This window comes from Neofelis nebulosa, chromosome 13 (assembly GCF_028018385.1).
Source record: "Neofelis nebulosa isolate mNeoNeb1 chromosome 13, mNeoNeb1.pri, whole genome shotgun sequence".
NCBI classification, from domain to species: Eukaryota; Metazoa; Chordata; class Mammalia; order Carnivora; family Felidae; genus Neofelis; species Neofelis nebulosa.
The window spans coordinates 89,651,803-89,669,302 of record NC_080794.1 but is presented as its reverse complement, the minus strand read 5'-3'; the positions used below and the strand labels follow the sequence as shown (position 1 = coordinate 89,669,302).

General features: G+C 50.2%; 1 protein-coding gene across 11 annotated transcripts in view; it reads left to right on the top strand.

The window, feature by feature from the left end:
• EBF3 (EBF transcription factor 3) overlaps positions 1-17,500 on the top strand; it is a 126,272-nt gene that overhangs the window by 73,446 nt on the left and 35,326 nt on the right. For 7 of the 11 annotated variants that reach the window (XM_058698142.1, XM_058698151.1, XM_058698152.1 and 4 more), the window contains 2 exons: positions 13,290-13,371; positions 16,959-17,103. In XM_058698142.1, coding sequence (XP_058554125.1) covers positions 13,290-13,371; positions 16,959-17,103 — 227 coding nt within the window. The remainder of the gene's footprint in view (positions 1-13,289; positions 13,372-16,958; positions 17,104-17,500) is intronic. The other 4 variants (XM_058698148.1, XM_058698144.1, XM_058698150.1 and 1 more) reach the window with 1 other exon arrangement.

The following is a 17,500-nucleotide window of genomic DNA, read 5'->3' as shown; positions in this document are numbered from 1 at the left end:
AGTTCATTTAACTCTGACTTCTGCAAAAAACGGATATAAACATGGAGGGAAAAACACAGGAGTCGTTTTCGTGAAGAACGGCCTTAGGACAAAGACAAAGAGTAAAAAATGTCTTTTGTATTTACTTGAAACAAATGAATGGTATCAGGTGAAAATATCTGTCTGTGCTTGTTCAGATTTAAGGCCTACAAATTTGCACCTTATTTCAATTTCCTGCATGCACTGGGGGAAGTGCGAATAGCTTATTCAGAGGCAGATTAATGCAAAAGAGCTGAGGGGGACATAAATCTACAAGCAGTGACTTGTACCATCATGTAAGCGTAATGATTATCAAACTGGAATCAGGGCTCAGAGTATCAGCTTAACACAGAGAAAATTTGCTTGATGTGAGAGTATTAAAGTCATGCTATAATATATCCATATACTGTGACTAAATTTTATAGTTCATGAAGCATATTAGTATTACACTATATCCTGGTACATTCAAAAGGTGATTTCCATTTAGATGCTCATTTTTCATGAAGATAAATATGACATGAATCATAATTTCCCTGAAGTAAATATTACAAATAATAAAATACTCAGGCAAGCAAGTTGAGGAATGACAGTAATGTTTTCCATTTGTATGGTAAGTGGCGAACCTTGTGGCCTATCAAGTAACAAATTGAATGTTTAATCTTTTTCCATGCAGATTGAGGGTGGCAAAGTGGCAGTGGCCTCACAACAAATTGAGAGTTCTCTGGTGGCTCATGGAGTATCAGCTATTTTGCCTTCGGAGGCCAATAGAGGGTGTCAGCAGGGCTTTGTCAAAATATATCACGAGCGTGAAGTTGTAAAATTGCAATTTACAACAAAAAGACTTTGGGATAACGGGCAAATCTTAGGCATGCTAAATACATAGCAAATATTTAGAGAGGCTTTGTAAGCAATTTAAATATTGTTAGGGGAAGTTGCTTAGCATCTGTGGTACATCCCAGAGGTAAAGAAAGAAATGTATCCTATCAAATGGTAAATAGTCTATTCCAAACGATAAAAATATTCTTCAGCTACCAGCTGATGGAGTCCACCTAATTGGTTGAAGGTAGCTTAAAGCCATACCAGAAATCAGGCTGGTGGCTGCTCTTGGAGCCTGTCACAGGGCTCTTGGCGTTAGGGGGCTGTCATCTCTGTCCTCAAATTTTGAAGTCCCTGGGGGCCCCGGGGACCCTGGGGGCAGCGGTGGTGGCAGTCGTTCCTCCGGATCGCCGTGTCGTTGGAACACGGAGCGGGGGGGGGTTGCGGTGAGGGGGGCGCTGGGGTCGCGCACCGAGGCCCGGTGTCCCGACCCTCCAGGCCACGGTTCAGGAGCGCTCGTACTGTTCGGCCGGGGGAGGGGGGGGGGCGCTCATTTTGTTAAAGGTCCTGTTGTGTATTAATTTTAAGTTGCAGTGTCTGCAAGATGATGCCACTAGCATTCTGATTAAGGATTTTATACATGAAAAAATTTTCATTATCTGAGTTCCCAGAGACCTCCCGAGTGGTTGGCTGCCTGACCCGCAACTGTGTCTCAGAGTGTTAGGGTGGCCGCCCGGGCAGGAAGGTGTGCCCTGTGCTGTTTGCTCTGCTACATGAGCAATTAATGGGGCTCTTTACTCTCAGGGAAGCCGACAGTCTTCATAACCAAAAAAAAAAAAAAAAAAAAAAACCACTTAAGTGGATTTTGCTAATTTTCTCTTTGATTTCGGGAGCGTGAAGAAAACACGTGGAGCCACTGAGTTGTGGCAGGGTACAATAGGGTGGCAGGAGGCTGGCTTCTATGTTCTCTGCAGTTTGCTTTCTTGACACATGCGACTCAGGCCGTGGGGAAGAAGTTAGGGACTACCGCCTACTTTTTTTTCCCTCTTTTTTGTTTTTTAAATGTTTGTTTATTTTTGAGAGAGACAGAGACAGAATGCGAGTGGGTTAGGGGCAGAGAGAGAGGGAGGCGCAGAATCCGAAGCAGGCTCCAGGCTCTGAGCCGTCAGCACAGAGCCCGACGCGGGGCTCGAACTCATGTGAGACCATGACCCGAGCCGAAGTCCGATGCTCAACCGACTGAGCAGGTGCCCCCCCCCTTTTTTTTTTTTTCCTTAAACAGGATATTCTTCAGTTAATTCTTCCTGGTTGTTTTCCTTAATTCTATTAACATCTGCCTAAACGAAGGGTGAGGCTATCTCAAAGTGAATGACAGACTTGTGCGTGTCCTCTCTGATCACACCAGTAAGGAAAGTGTTTTCGAAACTCACGGGTAGGCTCTGCTGGCCCTTTAGTTCTTGGGGGTGGGGGTGGGGGTGCTGCTCAGGTCGTGGGTGGGTGTGAACGGAGCCCCTTGGCAGGGAAGTCTGCTGGCGGAAGAGCCAGAGAGGAAGACGGGACGACCCAGCTCAGAGGAAGGGTCTGCCCCAAGTTTGCTGGCTGGAGGGGAGCTGTGAACTGATTGCACAAGGGCGTCCGTGTGCGCCCATTGATGCTGCGGCGAGAGGCCCTCTAGTGGGGACAGGAGGCACTGCGTGCCTCTCTGCCTCCGGCAACAGTGCTGTCCCTCAGGACCCCAAGCTCATTGTGGACCCCCTCGGCAGCAGGAGGGCAATGAAGTGTGTGGGGGGGAAGGGGGTGGTTGGGGGCTCCCTTGTGGACCCTGAGCACAGCAGTGGGAACCTGCCGGGCTGCCCACGTGCCAGGGCTTGACCACAAGCAGAGGTGATGTGCCGCGTTCCCCTGCTCACCTGCTTCGCCGGATGGACGCTGGGTGTGTGAGGTCACCCTCCTGAAAGTTGCAGTCGAGCAGGACAAGCAGAGAGGCGCTGTCCGATGGCCACGAGGCCAGTTCCACTCGTGGTTCTGTGGGGGCGGTGGGGACACCTTTCTGGGTCCACCGTCTCTGCTGTCACTCCCCTGGCCCAGGCTGTGCCATCTGTAGGGCCCCTGCTCACACTGGGGTTTTGATAATTCTCTGCCTTTTTTTTTTTTATAATTGCAGAATCATAAAATATTTTAATTTCAAGGTTAGCAATTTTCTCTTGCATACTTAATTTATAATTAGCTGGTTTATAAACCTGTTCTGCGAATATAATTTTACTGTTGCCAAATGTTCTTCATGAATAATTAAGGGCAAATCCCTATTTATCAAATTATTAATATACCTAATAGCCTTGTTTTCATAAACAATGCATTGGAGTTGGATTTAAAGAAAACCACCTCTGAGGGATCTGGTGTTCTGTTCCCACCACGGCAAGGACCTGCTCTGGGCGTCTGCACAGAGGGATGCTTGTGCTGTGTTGATGTCACGGCCCCCGGCCTTCTTTCCTCCACAAAGGCCCAGGTATCAGTAGCTGGACAAACACAATGGCCATTCACCAGTGGGACTGGCCTTCTCGGCCTCTTGAACAATGTTGTTATTTGTTCTAGCAATTCACCAGGAGCATTTTTGGAGGAAATGTAACAGATGAAACCATGCTTTCAGCCTTTAAAAGTCTCTTTCGGCATAATCCCACCCCCATTAGTAGGGGACCGCTTTTCAAAGTGAGGAAAAGCAACTTTTATGTGCGAATGTGGACCCGAGGCGGGCATGAAAAGCCTCCGTCCCGCCTTGCAGTCCTTCGACCCAGACCGTACAAGGTTCGGTCCAGAAGACAGAGGATGAGCCGGCGGAACCTGAAGACTCGCGCAGGGGGTGTGAGTGTGACACTCTGGGAGGCTCACGCACCCCCGCCTCCCCTCTTCAGCTCCCTCCCTTCCATGGAGGAGGACGACACTGTCCTTTCTCCTTGGGCCAGAACTCAGATCATCTCCTCGCCAGAAGAAGATGCCCAGCTCACACTTAGGAGTAGCTCCGACGACTGAACAATATGCAGGGCCACAGTGCTAATTCACAACTGTTCATTAAGAGCCAAACTTGTAGGGTCCGTCCGGCGAGTATCCGCTGGGTTTCTAGGGTGCGGTCTCCGAGCCCACCGGCGGGGTGTTCCAGCAGCGAGGGGCAGGTGGTCCGGCCCGGTGAGCTGGGTTTGTGCTCGCTCATTACCATCCGCCAGGTTTCTAGGTGAGGCTCTGGAAGGAGGTAGGGCCAGGCCCCGGTCTTCTTGGGGCTGGCATATGAGCCCGCTCGCCATGTGTGTGCGACTCCGTGTGTATGATTCATTCCAGAGCAGTTTTAGTCCTCATAAAATATTCATTTTGGTTGTGCAGGGCCCTGTAATTGCCATCTCTCACCCTGAATTATTTATACCTTGCACAGACTGACAAAGCTTTGCCATGCGGCACTAGATGAATCAGAAACACGGATCTTTGCTGCCAACAGCATTATAGTTTCACAAAATATGGCACCAACGTCATTCTGGGCTGCCTCATCTCTAAATCCAGCTTTTCTTGATTTGACATTTTCTTTACTCTTCCATTGTCTTAGTCAGGCAGAAAGGTTGCCTCTCAACTCAAAGCAGCAACCTTTCTTGCTTGCATTATAGCCGCTGTGCTTGAGAGGACTAATGTATCTTTATTGCCCTTACTTTTTTATGCTCGGTAACAAGACAGTGCTTGGGCTCACTTTAGAGCCATATATTATACATTAGCGATAAAATGATGCAAATAGTCCTGAATACTCTTCAAACAGATAGTGGAGATCAGCCTGGACCTAGCTGCTTGTCACAAAAACAGAGAATAAAAGGTGACGTGAGAAGTTGGGGGGGGGCACGCCCCCGGCTGTGGGCCCCACGAGCAGGCCTGGGCCCAGGTGTGGCCGGTGCCCGGCTTGGGTGTCTTGGCTGGCGGGGACAGGCGATCCGAGCACTCTGCTCCTGGCCCCCTGAGTGCACCCACTCCCCGCCAGCCACCCCCTCCACACCCCCGCCCCCCCCCCCCCCCCCCCCCGGCCCTGGGCTTGCCTGACGCCAGCCTCGCTGGGGGCCCCGGGCACACTGCCTCTCATCCTGCCCCCCACCCCACCCCGCCCCTCCCACACTCCAGGATGTGAGCACTTGGAACAAGAGACCTTGGAACCCCTCCGAATATTTAGGAAAACCATGTGAATGCGAATTAGGGGCTGGGAGGCTGGAGCCAAACTCCTCCACAAACCTTTCGAAACTAGAAAGCAACCCAATGGACTCTGAATGCCAGGAGCTTACGTTTCTGAGAGGAGACAATGACAGCCGGCAATGATCCCGGTGAAAAATCCCCGGGTGCCGAAGGCTCCAGAAAAGATCATGTGTGGAATATTCACACACAGAACTGGAGGGCGGCGTGGGGAGCCCAGTAAGGTTTGCCGTGATTTTAACACCTCAGCCCTTCCCTGAGCCACAGACCAGGATTAATTTATGGCTCCTGGCTCATCAACAAAGGGACGTGAAGAGGGTAGGCTCAGTGCTGTTCCGAGTAATGTATGACCTGTACACACATTTCTCTTGTATTTGTTGACACGCAGGGGTAATGAAGTTAAAGCTTCGCACACATGTGCCCCCTCATTAAGCTGCATTACCTGCATTAAAACTAATAATTGCCACTCAGAGCTGTGCTCCCATTAATCATTTATAATGTTTTAATAAGTTTTTAATCAGGACCTAAAAGGCTAGAGAGGCCGGCATAGGCAGGTTCGACACTGGTGTCCTGTGTGCATGCACGGGCTTGATTTAAAATGTGATTTTTTTTTTTTTATTAATAATTCAGCCCACAAAGATGCTAGTTCTTAATTAAGCAAGCTGGCGTGGATGCGGGGGGGGGGGGGGGGGAACGTGCATGTGAGTAGGAGATTGTCCACTTGGAGACTGGGTGGGGAAAGTCCCGAAAACCAAAATAACCAAAAAAACCCCACATTTGTTTTGAGAATGATCTCCATAATGGACAAAAACCGGAACGGCAAGGAGATAGTCCCCGTTATCTTCAGATCCCTAAAAACGCACCCGTGCCTGGTGGGAGAGGTTTGAAGCCCTAAGTTCGAGTAAGCGAAGGCACTTAATCTCTGCGCACAAAGTCTCTGTGAAAAGTCCCCCCTGGAGCTGGCAACAAGTCAGGGGGTGCATCTGATGTGAGCCAAGTGATGCTGGCATTTTTCTTAAATAAGGAGCTTCGTGATCAGAGCTGGCAAATAGAGCAGTGTCCAGAGGGAGTGAGGAAGCTGTTTTAATGAGCCCGCAGCGAAAGACAAAATACAGACTGATTGACAGGGCGAATGATCTGGTGGGGAAATAATGTCAATGCTGCATCGCCCATTAGAAATAGAGAAATAGGTAAAGAGGAAAAGGGAGATAGGCACTTGAAACGAGAGCGAGGCCTGGTGCAAATACAGTGCACTTCACGCTTCCTTTGTGCTGTGCAGTTGACTTCTTTTAAACAGATAACCTTATCAAAACTATCACGAACTATCAGCAACAGTTACAGAAAATACTAACTAGGATCCTGACAGCAAGGCGGGTAGGGTAGCCGACAAAGCACAGGACTCTGGGATGCGTTTGCTTTTCGAGTGTCTACCTGGGTTTTACTTATCTGAACACATTAAAACCACCCGGAAAAGTTTAATGCAAGTCATAGAAATTTCTCCAAAAGGAGGGCTTGGCAGGATCTGTTACGGAGGTGGATATTGAACTGGTCGGCAAAGCTATTAAATCCCATCAGATCTCCTTGGCATCATTTTAATGAGAATCATCGCAAAAGTACAAGATCATGGTATCTATAAGTGCCTCTTGACAGCCTCTGCTGAAATTGTGATGAAAAGGAAAACCATTATAGCAGAAATTTAGCGATAAGGCTGTTTGGAGGGACGGCGGGGCCTAGTGTGGCTCTAGACCGTGAAGGGTTAATTTTCTAAACCTAATAATGTTCGATAGTGAGGTATTTGTCAGGAGATAAAGAAGTGATAGAATCTGGGAAGTGGGTCCCTTGGTGATTGTAGTACAAATATTGTTAATGCGGTGTGGTTACTACAGCGAAGGGAAGTAAAATAGCTCTGGTCCACTAGAGACAGGCTCTGCTACAGTAGAGCAGGAACCTCCAGACAAAGGCCAGTAATTGTTGAACTACGAGTCAAGCCGTGGATATTTTCAAATCCTTATACATCTACATTTACATGCAGGGGACCGCGCGTGCGGCGGTAGGGGGGGTGGGGCGGAGGGGGGGGGGGGACGGCCGCACAGAGACCAGGATCCCGCAGTGGGGAGGCGGGCAGCCCCAGACCTCTGGCTGGGGAGGGGGCCCCTCGCGGAGGACATCTGGGCACAGCTGTAAAATTCAGTACTGTCACCCTCTGCCCCTTCGTTATGACGTCATGTAGGCACTACAAGTATATGAGACCCATAACTTGAAATGTACAAGAATTTAATAAGTCTGGTGTTGGAACAATTTGTCATGGCATATTTGAAGAATAAATCAGACTAATGGAGCACACTTTCCCTCCCGTATGGCATTACGGAACGTGAGCCCAGTAATAGCTAATGGCAGGAGAGGGAGAAAAAGAGAGGCCTGACATTCAGACCCTCGCATTTTGGAAATCCGATACGTATTGACCTGTGTACTATCTCAGTGCACAGATCTGATGTCAGCAGAATGTAGTCTTGTATAGGAACTGCTCATTACAGGTTTTGTGAAGGAAGCACATTGTCTCTGAGCACCAGAACCCGATCGGCTAGAATTGCTCAGTAATCAATACTCCAGCGACTGATGGCCGGGCACGCACACACCACAGCTGTGGCCACGGCTTTCAGGGACTTCCCAGTAATTAGCAGGGACTTCAAGGAAGCACTCCACTGGTCACTTTCTTATCAGTCAGGGAAAAGTCTCTTAAAGGCTCTATCTTTTAATTTGACTCTTTAACCATTTCCTTTCAAGAGCGTCTTAGTGGCCACAGCCACGACTCCCAGAGAGGGCCCCCCCGCCCCCGCCCCTGCTCCTCTCCACGCGCACGTCCAGTTTGGGCCGGGTGGGGGCTTGAGATTGTGCTGAGCAGGAGCAGATTGACGGGACATGAAATTCACCGTTTTACAGCGAACGAGTCAGTGGCATTTAGTTCTTTCCCAAGATTGTGCAAGCCCCACCCCTCTCTAGTTCCAGGCATTTCCACCCCCCACAAATGGAGACCCTGGGCCACTGAGCAGTTGTCCCCCGCCTCATCGCCCTCCCCACCCCCGCCCCCTCCCCCGCTGGCCCCTGGCCACCACGAGTGGGCGGGGACTTCTACAGCTGTGTTTTCTGGTTGGTATTCCATACTCTTTCTTGTCAAGGTAATATTATTAAAATAGTCTCCTGGTTTTGTGTTCTGGATCCAGGAACTACAAACGTGGGGCTTGATCTGGAATGGGGTTCTTGGGTAACCTCCAGAAGCTGTCAGCGCCATGATTTACACACGAATGCTTTGGGTTTTCTGATTGATGGCATGGAGGTCTATCCGTGGCCGTGTTCATTTGCAGCTTATTAAGAGCCTGGCCTTAAAATGGAAAAGCGAGTACCCCCTCACTCCACCCCCCACCAAAAAAATATATCCGTATTTTTCACTCTTGACTCAGATTTCCCGTCCTGTCCATAGAGGAGGGCCAGAAGAGGAGGTCATGCCTCTGGGACAGAGGCTGGGATTTAGGTGTGGGAGGGGCCTGTTGGAAGCCAGACCTCTTTGCTCTGAGCCCGGAGCTCAGCCTGTGCTAAGGTGTGGCCTGAGGAACCCTGGGACGGGGCCGCCAGGCTCACACCTTGCAGCACGCTGTCACTCGTGTGTCCAAGCACTGGCAAGACCGAGCCCCGGAAGAGTCTAAAACTTGGTGATTAAAAAAAAAAAAAAAAAAAAAAAAAAAAATCCCTACCTATAGGGCTCCCGAAATGCCGGGAAGAGGTAATTTCAAACAAGTGATACCCACGTGCAAAACGCAAGCAATTAAAACCGCTCCGAGTTCCTTTTTTCTCCTCAATCACCAGGGTGCGCACGCCAAGCCCACTGCATTTCTAAGGAGACAATCTATTTCTCCTTTGACCAGAGGGAAAAAAATCATTATTACATGATTAGTGGCTTCAGTTAGGTGAGAAGCGGCAGTGCAGGGAAGGCGGTGAGGGTGAGTGGTATTAATTACCTAACACTTGCTGGCAAGATAATTTTATCAGTGATTTGGCCACTAGTAAGTTGCAGCTTTTGATAAAAGTGGGCAAGTTCTTAGCTCCTAGAAACATGAGGGAAGGGAATGGTGTCAGATGAAATGCATCTCATCAGCTTTTCTCTGACAAACCAAATTCATTCCTTATGTAATTGATAACGGCCTTGTCCAATTATTTCACACATTACAATACACAGAGGCCCCCTTACAGGTTTTGCAGGGTTGTAATTAGCTATGCTAATATCTCCTTTATTGGCCCTAATATTGCTCGACACCTTTTGCCATCCTGGAACCCACGAGAGCCCCATGGCCTGTCAGGACCGCTGATTATTGAGAAGGATAGCTTTAATCAAACATAATTGCAGTTAATTTTTCTCTCCTGCTCTCTGTTGCCAGCGTCTAATGCCACGGACTCCTTGATATTCCATTAAATTACAATTAAACAGCCTCCTTTGTTTCTGATTGTCCTGAACACCACCACAAAGTTCTGTAGCCGTTTAAAGGAGAACTGTCTGTCCTAATTGCCTGCGCGCACACAAAGGGCCAATTTATGCAATGCCCATGTAGAATTTAAACAGTTCATAATGTAATGGATATTACACAGGAGCCTAACACTACAATTAAAATGATTTTCATCAGATAGAGCAGCTCTGGTTAATCAGCTTCATAAAAGTAAATATAAATGAACTAATTCATAGCTTAAACACACAGAAGTGGAGCAGACTCTGAAATGAGTTACTGCAGTGGGGGGCTTGCCCCTCGTCATGGGCTGCTGGGGGCGGGCTCCAGTTAAAACGCTCGATCCCATGTTTTGCCGTGGCCCCACTTATGGCATCCACGTCCACCACGTGGCACTTCTGGTGGCGCTGTGGCTGTTGGAGAGGATGCGGCATGGATGCGGCCAAGACCTAAGCTGACTTTCCCCGCAGGTGCAGCCATGGCCGGGCTTTGCCAGGTAGCGGTCCCTGCAGACGTGAGGGCCCGCCCTGGAGCTGGCGGCAGAGACCGCAGGCAGGTACCCGTTGCTGGAGCCAGCGGACTGTCCCGTCCCGACCCCCAGGCAGCGGCCCCGAGCCCACCTTCCCAGGTGCTGGCGAGCGGGAGGGAGCCCGCTGGAGCCTGCTCGGGTGGCCTTCTCTCCTAATCCCTGCACGCTCTAAAAGTGGAAAACCTGGTTTCGGAAGTAATGAGCTCGCACCTCTCCCCCTTCTCATCACTACTGAGAACCGTCCGGGGTCTTGTCTGATATCTCCGAGCAGAACATTACTGGGGAGTTTCCGCCGATGTGAAACAGTTTGCCCTGGGCGGTTGCCTTCACTCCTGCCGGAGAGAAACAAGTAAATAAAGCCCATATTTCAAGCTTGATTTACTCTGGTACCTACTGTGAAAGATGATGGCTCTTTAGGGAAATAAAGACAGGGTCAGGGAATTAGTGTACATAATGGTCATTTTGATGATGGGCCAACAGATGCAATGGAGAAGCGTACTGTACACAATTAAGCATAATGTACTAATGACAGGTTAGAATTTTTATCGCCTCTTTGCCATCGAGCAGCAAATCCATGTTTAGCAGTAATAAAGAGTTTATTGGTGTTAAAGCCAAAGATTTTCTGACATAGGAAAGATTTTTTCCCTTCATAACAAGAGTATTAAATCCTTTGTGTACCAGAGTCTGGAAGTAAGATATGTAAAGTGGTTGTCAGATATTTCTTAGGAAAAAGCCAATTACAGGGTAATTGAGTAAGGGGTGAGAATTACCATTTGACTTCACGTGTAGGGCGTTGGGTTTCCTCCCCCTCCCCAAACATCCGCCCAGGGTCTCGCTGAGGGAGCGTCCCTGCGCTCTGGGCGTCCTTGCACCGTGTCTGTGGTCAAGCACTGGCTGGTCTGTCGCATCCGCCTTGTAACCCCAACAAGGGTAAACGGTAAGCACGAGGCTGCCCTTCCTCCCGGCTGAGGCTTCCTCTGTCTGGCCCTAGATGTTGGGCCTTACTTTCTGTGATCGGGACCAGAGCTCTTGGAAGGGGCTCTACCCTCGGGGGCCGTGCACGACACACCTCCCCCATGTGCGTCCACGCCCACGAGATACTGGGTTGGAAGCAAACACTTCCGGCGCCACATCCCAAGCAAGCGTGTGTGCGCCCATCCCCGGCAATGCTCCGGCCGTCCGCGGGGCCTGGCACCCAACTCTGTTCAGCTAAAGTTCTGCGCCAGGCCCAGCTCGCCCTCCTCACGGCCAGTGGCTATTTAGACCATCTTGAGAACACTCTGCTGCCTCGCAGGTGAAGGGTGAGCCGCCTAAAAAGATATCGAGGAATTTAAGGAAACCTCTTCTGGAGGGCGGGGGGGGGGGGGGGGGGGGGGTAAAAAAAAAAAAAATCTTTCGCATCACAAAAAAAGCTCCCGCAGACGGCTCCATCCAGATGAGAGCTTCTCAGGCCGGCACCTGCTCAGAAGATTAGCCGGGTGGTAATGTGTGGCATAATTGCACCATGTGGCTGTCCCCGAAGTGAAAACCTAATTGCCTGACTGGACGATAAGTTTGTGACGCCCTCACCTTGTTAGGGCCTCTCTGATGCAGTTCAAATGCAGTGTGGCCGCAGGTGCGCCTAATTTACCTCGCTGCAGAGCGCGTGGAGTTTAATTGCACAGTGGTTGTCAGGCAAAATTGGTGGGTGGAATATCAAGTGACTTACTGTATGCTGATGGCAGATGGTACTGAGAGGCGCTGTGAGCTAAGTGTATAGGTGAGGGGACTTAATAAAAGATGTCAATTCCGGCCTAAAATAGTGGGGCCTGGTGGTATGTGAGAAAATTTAATTAAGTGGCCACGATTCTTTCTCCCATCAATTGGGTTTTCTTCTTCCGCGCGGAAAAGGCGTCCAGGATACGTTGGGAATGCAGCTGGAGGGATGAATCTTGGTCGGTGGAGTCTTTCTATTTTCTGATGTGATAACTGTCGACAAGGAATCTTGACCGTTAAGGCTGAGTTCAAGGAAATCACGTGAAACTTCATGAAACGTTAATAAGCCTCAGGTAGGGCAGGGGATATTTGGACAGAACAGAGAGGGGAGTTTTGTTGGTTAACTTTGCCGGACAGGATGCTCAGACCCTGGTAGAGAGCATGCGTGTCAGCACAGAGACCCCGCCCCCGCCCCGCCCACAGTGGGCGTGGCCTTGTACGCGGAGGCAGAGGGGTGCCGTCTCCCCCGGGGTATGTGCTCCAGCCAGGTCTCCCAGCATCCGTGGGCTCACGTGGTGGGCTAGAACTTACGTTGTGAGCGAGCATGCGGGCATGGAGGGGACAACGTGATGAGATTTTTGTCACAGCATCTCAGCACCCTGTCAGGACCCCTGAATCTTCATGCCTCAGAGCACAGGGGCTGGGGGTGGGGGGAGTACAAACGGCTGTTGCCTCTGAGCCAGGCTAGCGGCTGCGTCTCCCCGCTCTCCCCCTGAGCCGCGGTTTCATTGTTGTATCCCCAAATCATCGATTAGTTCCCTAAACACACACGTAGACTTTTCACAGACGTTATCGCAGCCCTTAAAGCTCACCCCCAAATCCTTTCTTTTCGGAAGAGTTGCACCCACTGTAATTCTCGAAAATACGCGTTTGGAAGTGTGTCTGGCTGGGCGGTGGCGCCCTCGGGGGTTACGGTTGCCAGATGAAGTTGAGCGCACCCAGTTACGTTTGAGTTATGGGCGAAGAGCAGTTTTTTAGGATCAGTGTGCTTTGGGATGTTCCTGTCCTAAAAAATTACTCGTCGTCTACCGGAAACGCCAATGTAACCAGGCATCCTGTGTTTTTATTTGCTGAAGCTGGCAGCCCCATCTGGGGCGGACAGTTCCCCAGTGCTTAACGTGCAAAGGTCCAGGCAAGAAATGGCCAGTCCGAGTCACAGCTGTTATCATAAAGCTTGGAGACCCATAATGTCAAGACAGATGTAAGTCACTGCTTGTGTGTGTGGACACCTTCTGCGCTGCCCGGCAGAGCCCGGGGCGCCCTTGCCCACGCCGCCGGCGTCGTCTCCCGATGGCGCCCCCTGCAGGCGACGATTCATTGCCATGCTAATCGGGCGGCCCCTGCAGGCAGCGAGCAGCGGGCGGTCGTGGGTAGCCTTCACTACTCCCCGCGCAACGGCGTCTTTCTAAAAGTCTGTGAGTTTGTCTGATAACCCTAACAAATATCCGTTTTTTGTATTTTTGTAGATTCTTTCTAAAGTTTTTCCTCAAGTGCAATCAGAACTGTTTGAAGAATGCAGGCAACCCTCGAGATATGCGGAGATTCCAGGTACTCGTTTCTCAAAGACACGCGGGCCGTGGTCCGCACTTTTAACGTGAAATTTGAATTCTCTGATGTTGTGATTGTTCAGAAAACAGTCTTTAGTTCTCCAAGGGTTTGGGAGCAAACCAGAATCGGTTCATTTGATAAAAAGATTTAAATCGAGTTGCTTTAAAAACAATCCAGCATCTTTAGTATGCCAGATTCATGGCATCTGTGCATACCTAAATGGCACATGGAAATTGGCTCTGAAAATGGGACCTTGGCTTTGCAAGGTGCACCTCTTAGGGTGGTCACGCCATGCCTGCCCACTGTGTTGGGCTTCCAGACATCTGGAAATTGGAATTATCAGAGCTGTAGGTTAAGTCGGGTTCCCTTTTACATTCAACCGTGGTAAGTCTTGTAGGTGTGTTTCAGAATGTCCTCAAAGTCCTCTCCGTGTTAGTACGTAAGGTAGCCTGTTTCCTCAGTTGTACATAGTCGTGTACGACCGGTTCGGACTTGGAGCCCGTGCTCAAGGTCGTCGTTTTAGGGATGGATGGATGGAGTTTTCACAGGGCAGAGCCATAGTACAGCCTGTTGGGTAAGCATGAGACCTTGGGCCCTCCTCATGAAGCGAGCCTCGCCTGTTTGATGCAGGCCTCTTACAAGTTCCAGAATGTTCTCCCAGCTGTTTCCTTTCCCTCAGGGTCGATCTGTTCTTGCTTCCTTAAGCCCATGCCTGATTGCTAGGCTGTGTTCCTGGGTGCAGGCTAACTCATATTCTGGTTTGCTTCAGGGGACTTCATCTCCAGGAGAGAGGATAGAGAGCTGGATGGGTTATTGCTGAGTCCATATTTTTCTTGCCTTTTGAGTAGTTAGGAGGTTACTTCGGGGTGAAAGGTACACCATATATGATGGATCATGTTGCTGAATTTAATTGTAAAAATATTCTGGGCTGGGACACAGAAGTGCTGTTAGTCCCTACTAACCAGAGAAGAATCTGGCAGCGAGTGGCAATGAATGCTACATTGGATGGCTTACCATCAAACCGCTCAAGGTCATTTTTACAAATCTAACTTACCTTCCAGGCTTTTAGGACACGTGAATTTGTCTTACAGCCAATCAGCCAGTCAGAGAAGGGTCTGTGGGCTGGTTCACAGTCATGCTCTGCAGGTGGGGACAGTGTCTCTTGCAAACATCTGGGCCTGCTCCCACCGTCTTGCACCAGGCTTCATGGTGATACTGGCCCATCTAAGCAGAGCGGAGGTCATGCATTGTCTCGTCATTGGCCACCATGCCATCAGTTGCCAGTGAGCCCACAGTTACTAGAAGGACGGGCTCTGCTCTCTTTAGCTCATCTCCCCGCCTTGCAGAGGGTTTCACTGGACTTAAGAGTGTGTCAGGCTTACACAATATCTCCAGCTGGCTTCACAAACTCAGCACCTTTCTGTACGTATACCGCAGGGCTGGCCCTGGCCAAGAGACAAAACACAGCTTGTCTGCTTCCTCTGCTGAACTACACGCTTTTCCCTTGGTGACTGACCTATATAGAGATGACAGAGCCCAGACTGTCCTTTTTTTATTTTTATTTTTACCTTGCTTCTTTAACGTATCATGGTCTAAGAGCCTGAGGACGGTCAAGTCTGTGGCTCAGAGTTAGTTACGTGGCCCTTTGCATCGTGCTTAGATGAGGGTACAGGTACAGGTGCTTCACAGCCCAGGCGAGGGGTGGCCCTGCATCCTGGGGATGCGGCAGGTGCCCACCCTGTGGGTGGTGGCTATCAAGGAGGTGACGACACATCTGACATTGGTCGTAGGGACGCCGAGCACGGGACCCACAGTGTTTTAAGGCTCGGGGGGGGGGGGCAATATTATGGAGACTCTAGCAATCTTGTAGAGCCGTCCTGGGAAGGAAGCATCAAGGAAAGGGCCTCATGAGGGAGTTTTGGGGGATGTGGTGGGTGCTGTCCCTGCTTCACAGTTTTCTTTTGGGCCTGAGGTTTTTTTTTATAAAAACCATCAATTCCCCGCGTAGTCATATGTATGTATGTAGTGTTGACCTTTTTTTTTTTTTTTTTATTATTATTAGTTTTCTTTATTTTTGAGAGGCAGAGAGAGACAGAGCACCTGTGGGGGAGGGGCAGAGAGAGAGAGGGAGACACAAAATCCGAAGCAGGCTCCAGGCTCTGAGCCGTCAGCACAGAGCTGGACGTGGGGCTCGAACCCACGAACTGTGAGATCATGACTGAGCCAAAGTCGGATGCTCAATCGACTCAGCCACCCAGGTGCCCGACCTTTTTTTATTCCTTAAAAATGCTACTTATTTTTAAATCTTTGATCACTCACTTTTATTCTTTTTTTTTTTTTTTTTTAAATAGACTTTTTTTTGAAGAGCAGTGTTGGGCTTTCAGGAAGAATCCACAGAAAGTTCCGAGAATTCCCGGACATCCCCCTGGGCACACCCTCCCTGCCAGTTGGCCCTGTTGTTAATGTCTTGCGTTGTGGGGTACATTTGCTACATTGAATGAACCAGGGTTGATGCATTATTAACTAAGGGCCGCTGTAGCTCTGGCTTTCAGTAGTCATTTTACATGGCATGTTTGGGCATGTGCAGACCAGGCAGGGAGGGCACACGTGGGCTGGGAGGCCTCCTGGTCCCTCCTCTCCTGCTCCAGCTGTGTGTGTGTGGGGCTCTGCTGCTCTGGGTGGTGCTGGCCCTCCCCGCTGCCCACACGTGGCAAAGAGCCAGGCTCCCTGCACCCCAGATGCGGGCTTCAGCCGCACGAGCCCTGCTGTGAGGCCCAGACTGGACCAGGGCTCACGCCTTTGCGACTCATGTCGGCTGTCCGGCAAATAATGGACCGCGTGGGCTCACCTCTGTTTAAGAACGATCTTAAGGCTGGGTAGGGAGTCCATTAAAGGATGCTTGTCACAAGCCCACCTGGGAAGGTGTCTGGGGGCTGGGCAGGGGTGACCCCGGCAAGGCCATCTGTCCAGCAGAAGGGGCCATTCCACTGGCACCAGGGTCCTTGCCGTCCCCTGCTGGTGAACTTGAGAAAGATACTTGCTTTGGATTGACAACACTTTCACCATTGATACTCAGCTTGGCCTTTTCAGATGCAGAAAAGTTCCTTAGCAGACACTGGATGTAATTGTAACATCGACCCAGGGATGTCGGACTGTGGGTAGCCAGTGCTTCTGATTTAGGAAGCCTGTTTTTGGCAACTCTGAATCCTCACAGTGCTCCAAGGGAGGACAGTCTCAAGTGAACTCATTTTAATTAGATAAACTATCCGATCAATATGTGAACAGATCAATCAAAACAGCAGCTTTAAAATGAGCGGCTGGAGGGGTGTTTCTGAAGCTAATGGCTAGAAGAATATTTCTCTGAATTGAACTCACTTGTTAGCATAATAGGAGATGAAACTGTGATTCAAATGGGACAGGTTTTGGAGAGAAGCAATCTTGAGTCCAAACAAAACAGCCCACGGGCCCCCCATTAGCCAGGACTGCGGGGGGTGCACGGCGGAGGCCCCCCAGGAGCGGGCGCCGGTTCCCCTCGGCCACAGCGCTTCCCTTTGCCAACTCGTTTCACGTCCACTTCGTCTCTGCAGGTTGTTGTGTCGACAACAGTCAACGTGGACGGCCACGTGCTGGCCGTGTCTGACAACATGTTTGTGCACAACAACTCCAAACACGGGCGGCGGGCCCGCCGTCTAGACCCGTCAGAAGGTACGGCCCCTTCTTATCTGGAAAATGGTAGGCACATGTTACATGTCTTTTTTTATTTGCAATGCTTCTTTTCCTTTGCACCATTTTTTATGTTGAGTCATGTCCAGTCGCCCTCACCGGGTGCCCCTCTCGGGTCGGACGGCCCCGGCGGGGGCACGGGCGCTCCCCGGAGCCCCCCGCCGCCAGCCCTCTCCGCCCCAGCTCTTGTTGTGGGAGAGGCCTTCTCACTCACTTCACCTGCCATGGGTTTTACATTACTGGTTTGTTTCTAAGCTTTCTTTTGCTTGGAGCTTTCCTTGCAGTTTTAATTTATTTGGTTTTATTTTGGCTGTCCTCAGCCCCCATACAGAAGGCCATCCCCAGACACTCTGTGCACGTCTCAGTGGGTGCTTGTGTTGTGTGGTCCCATGAGCTCAGAACACAC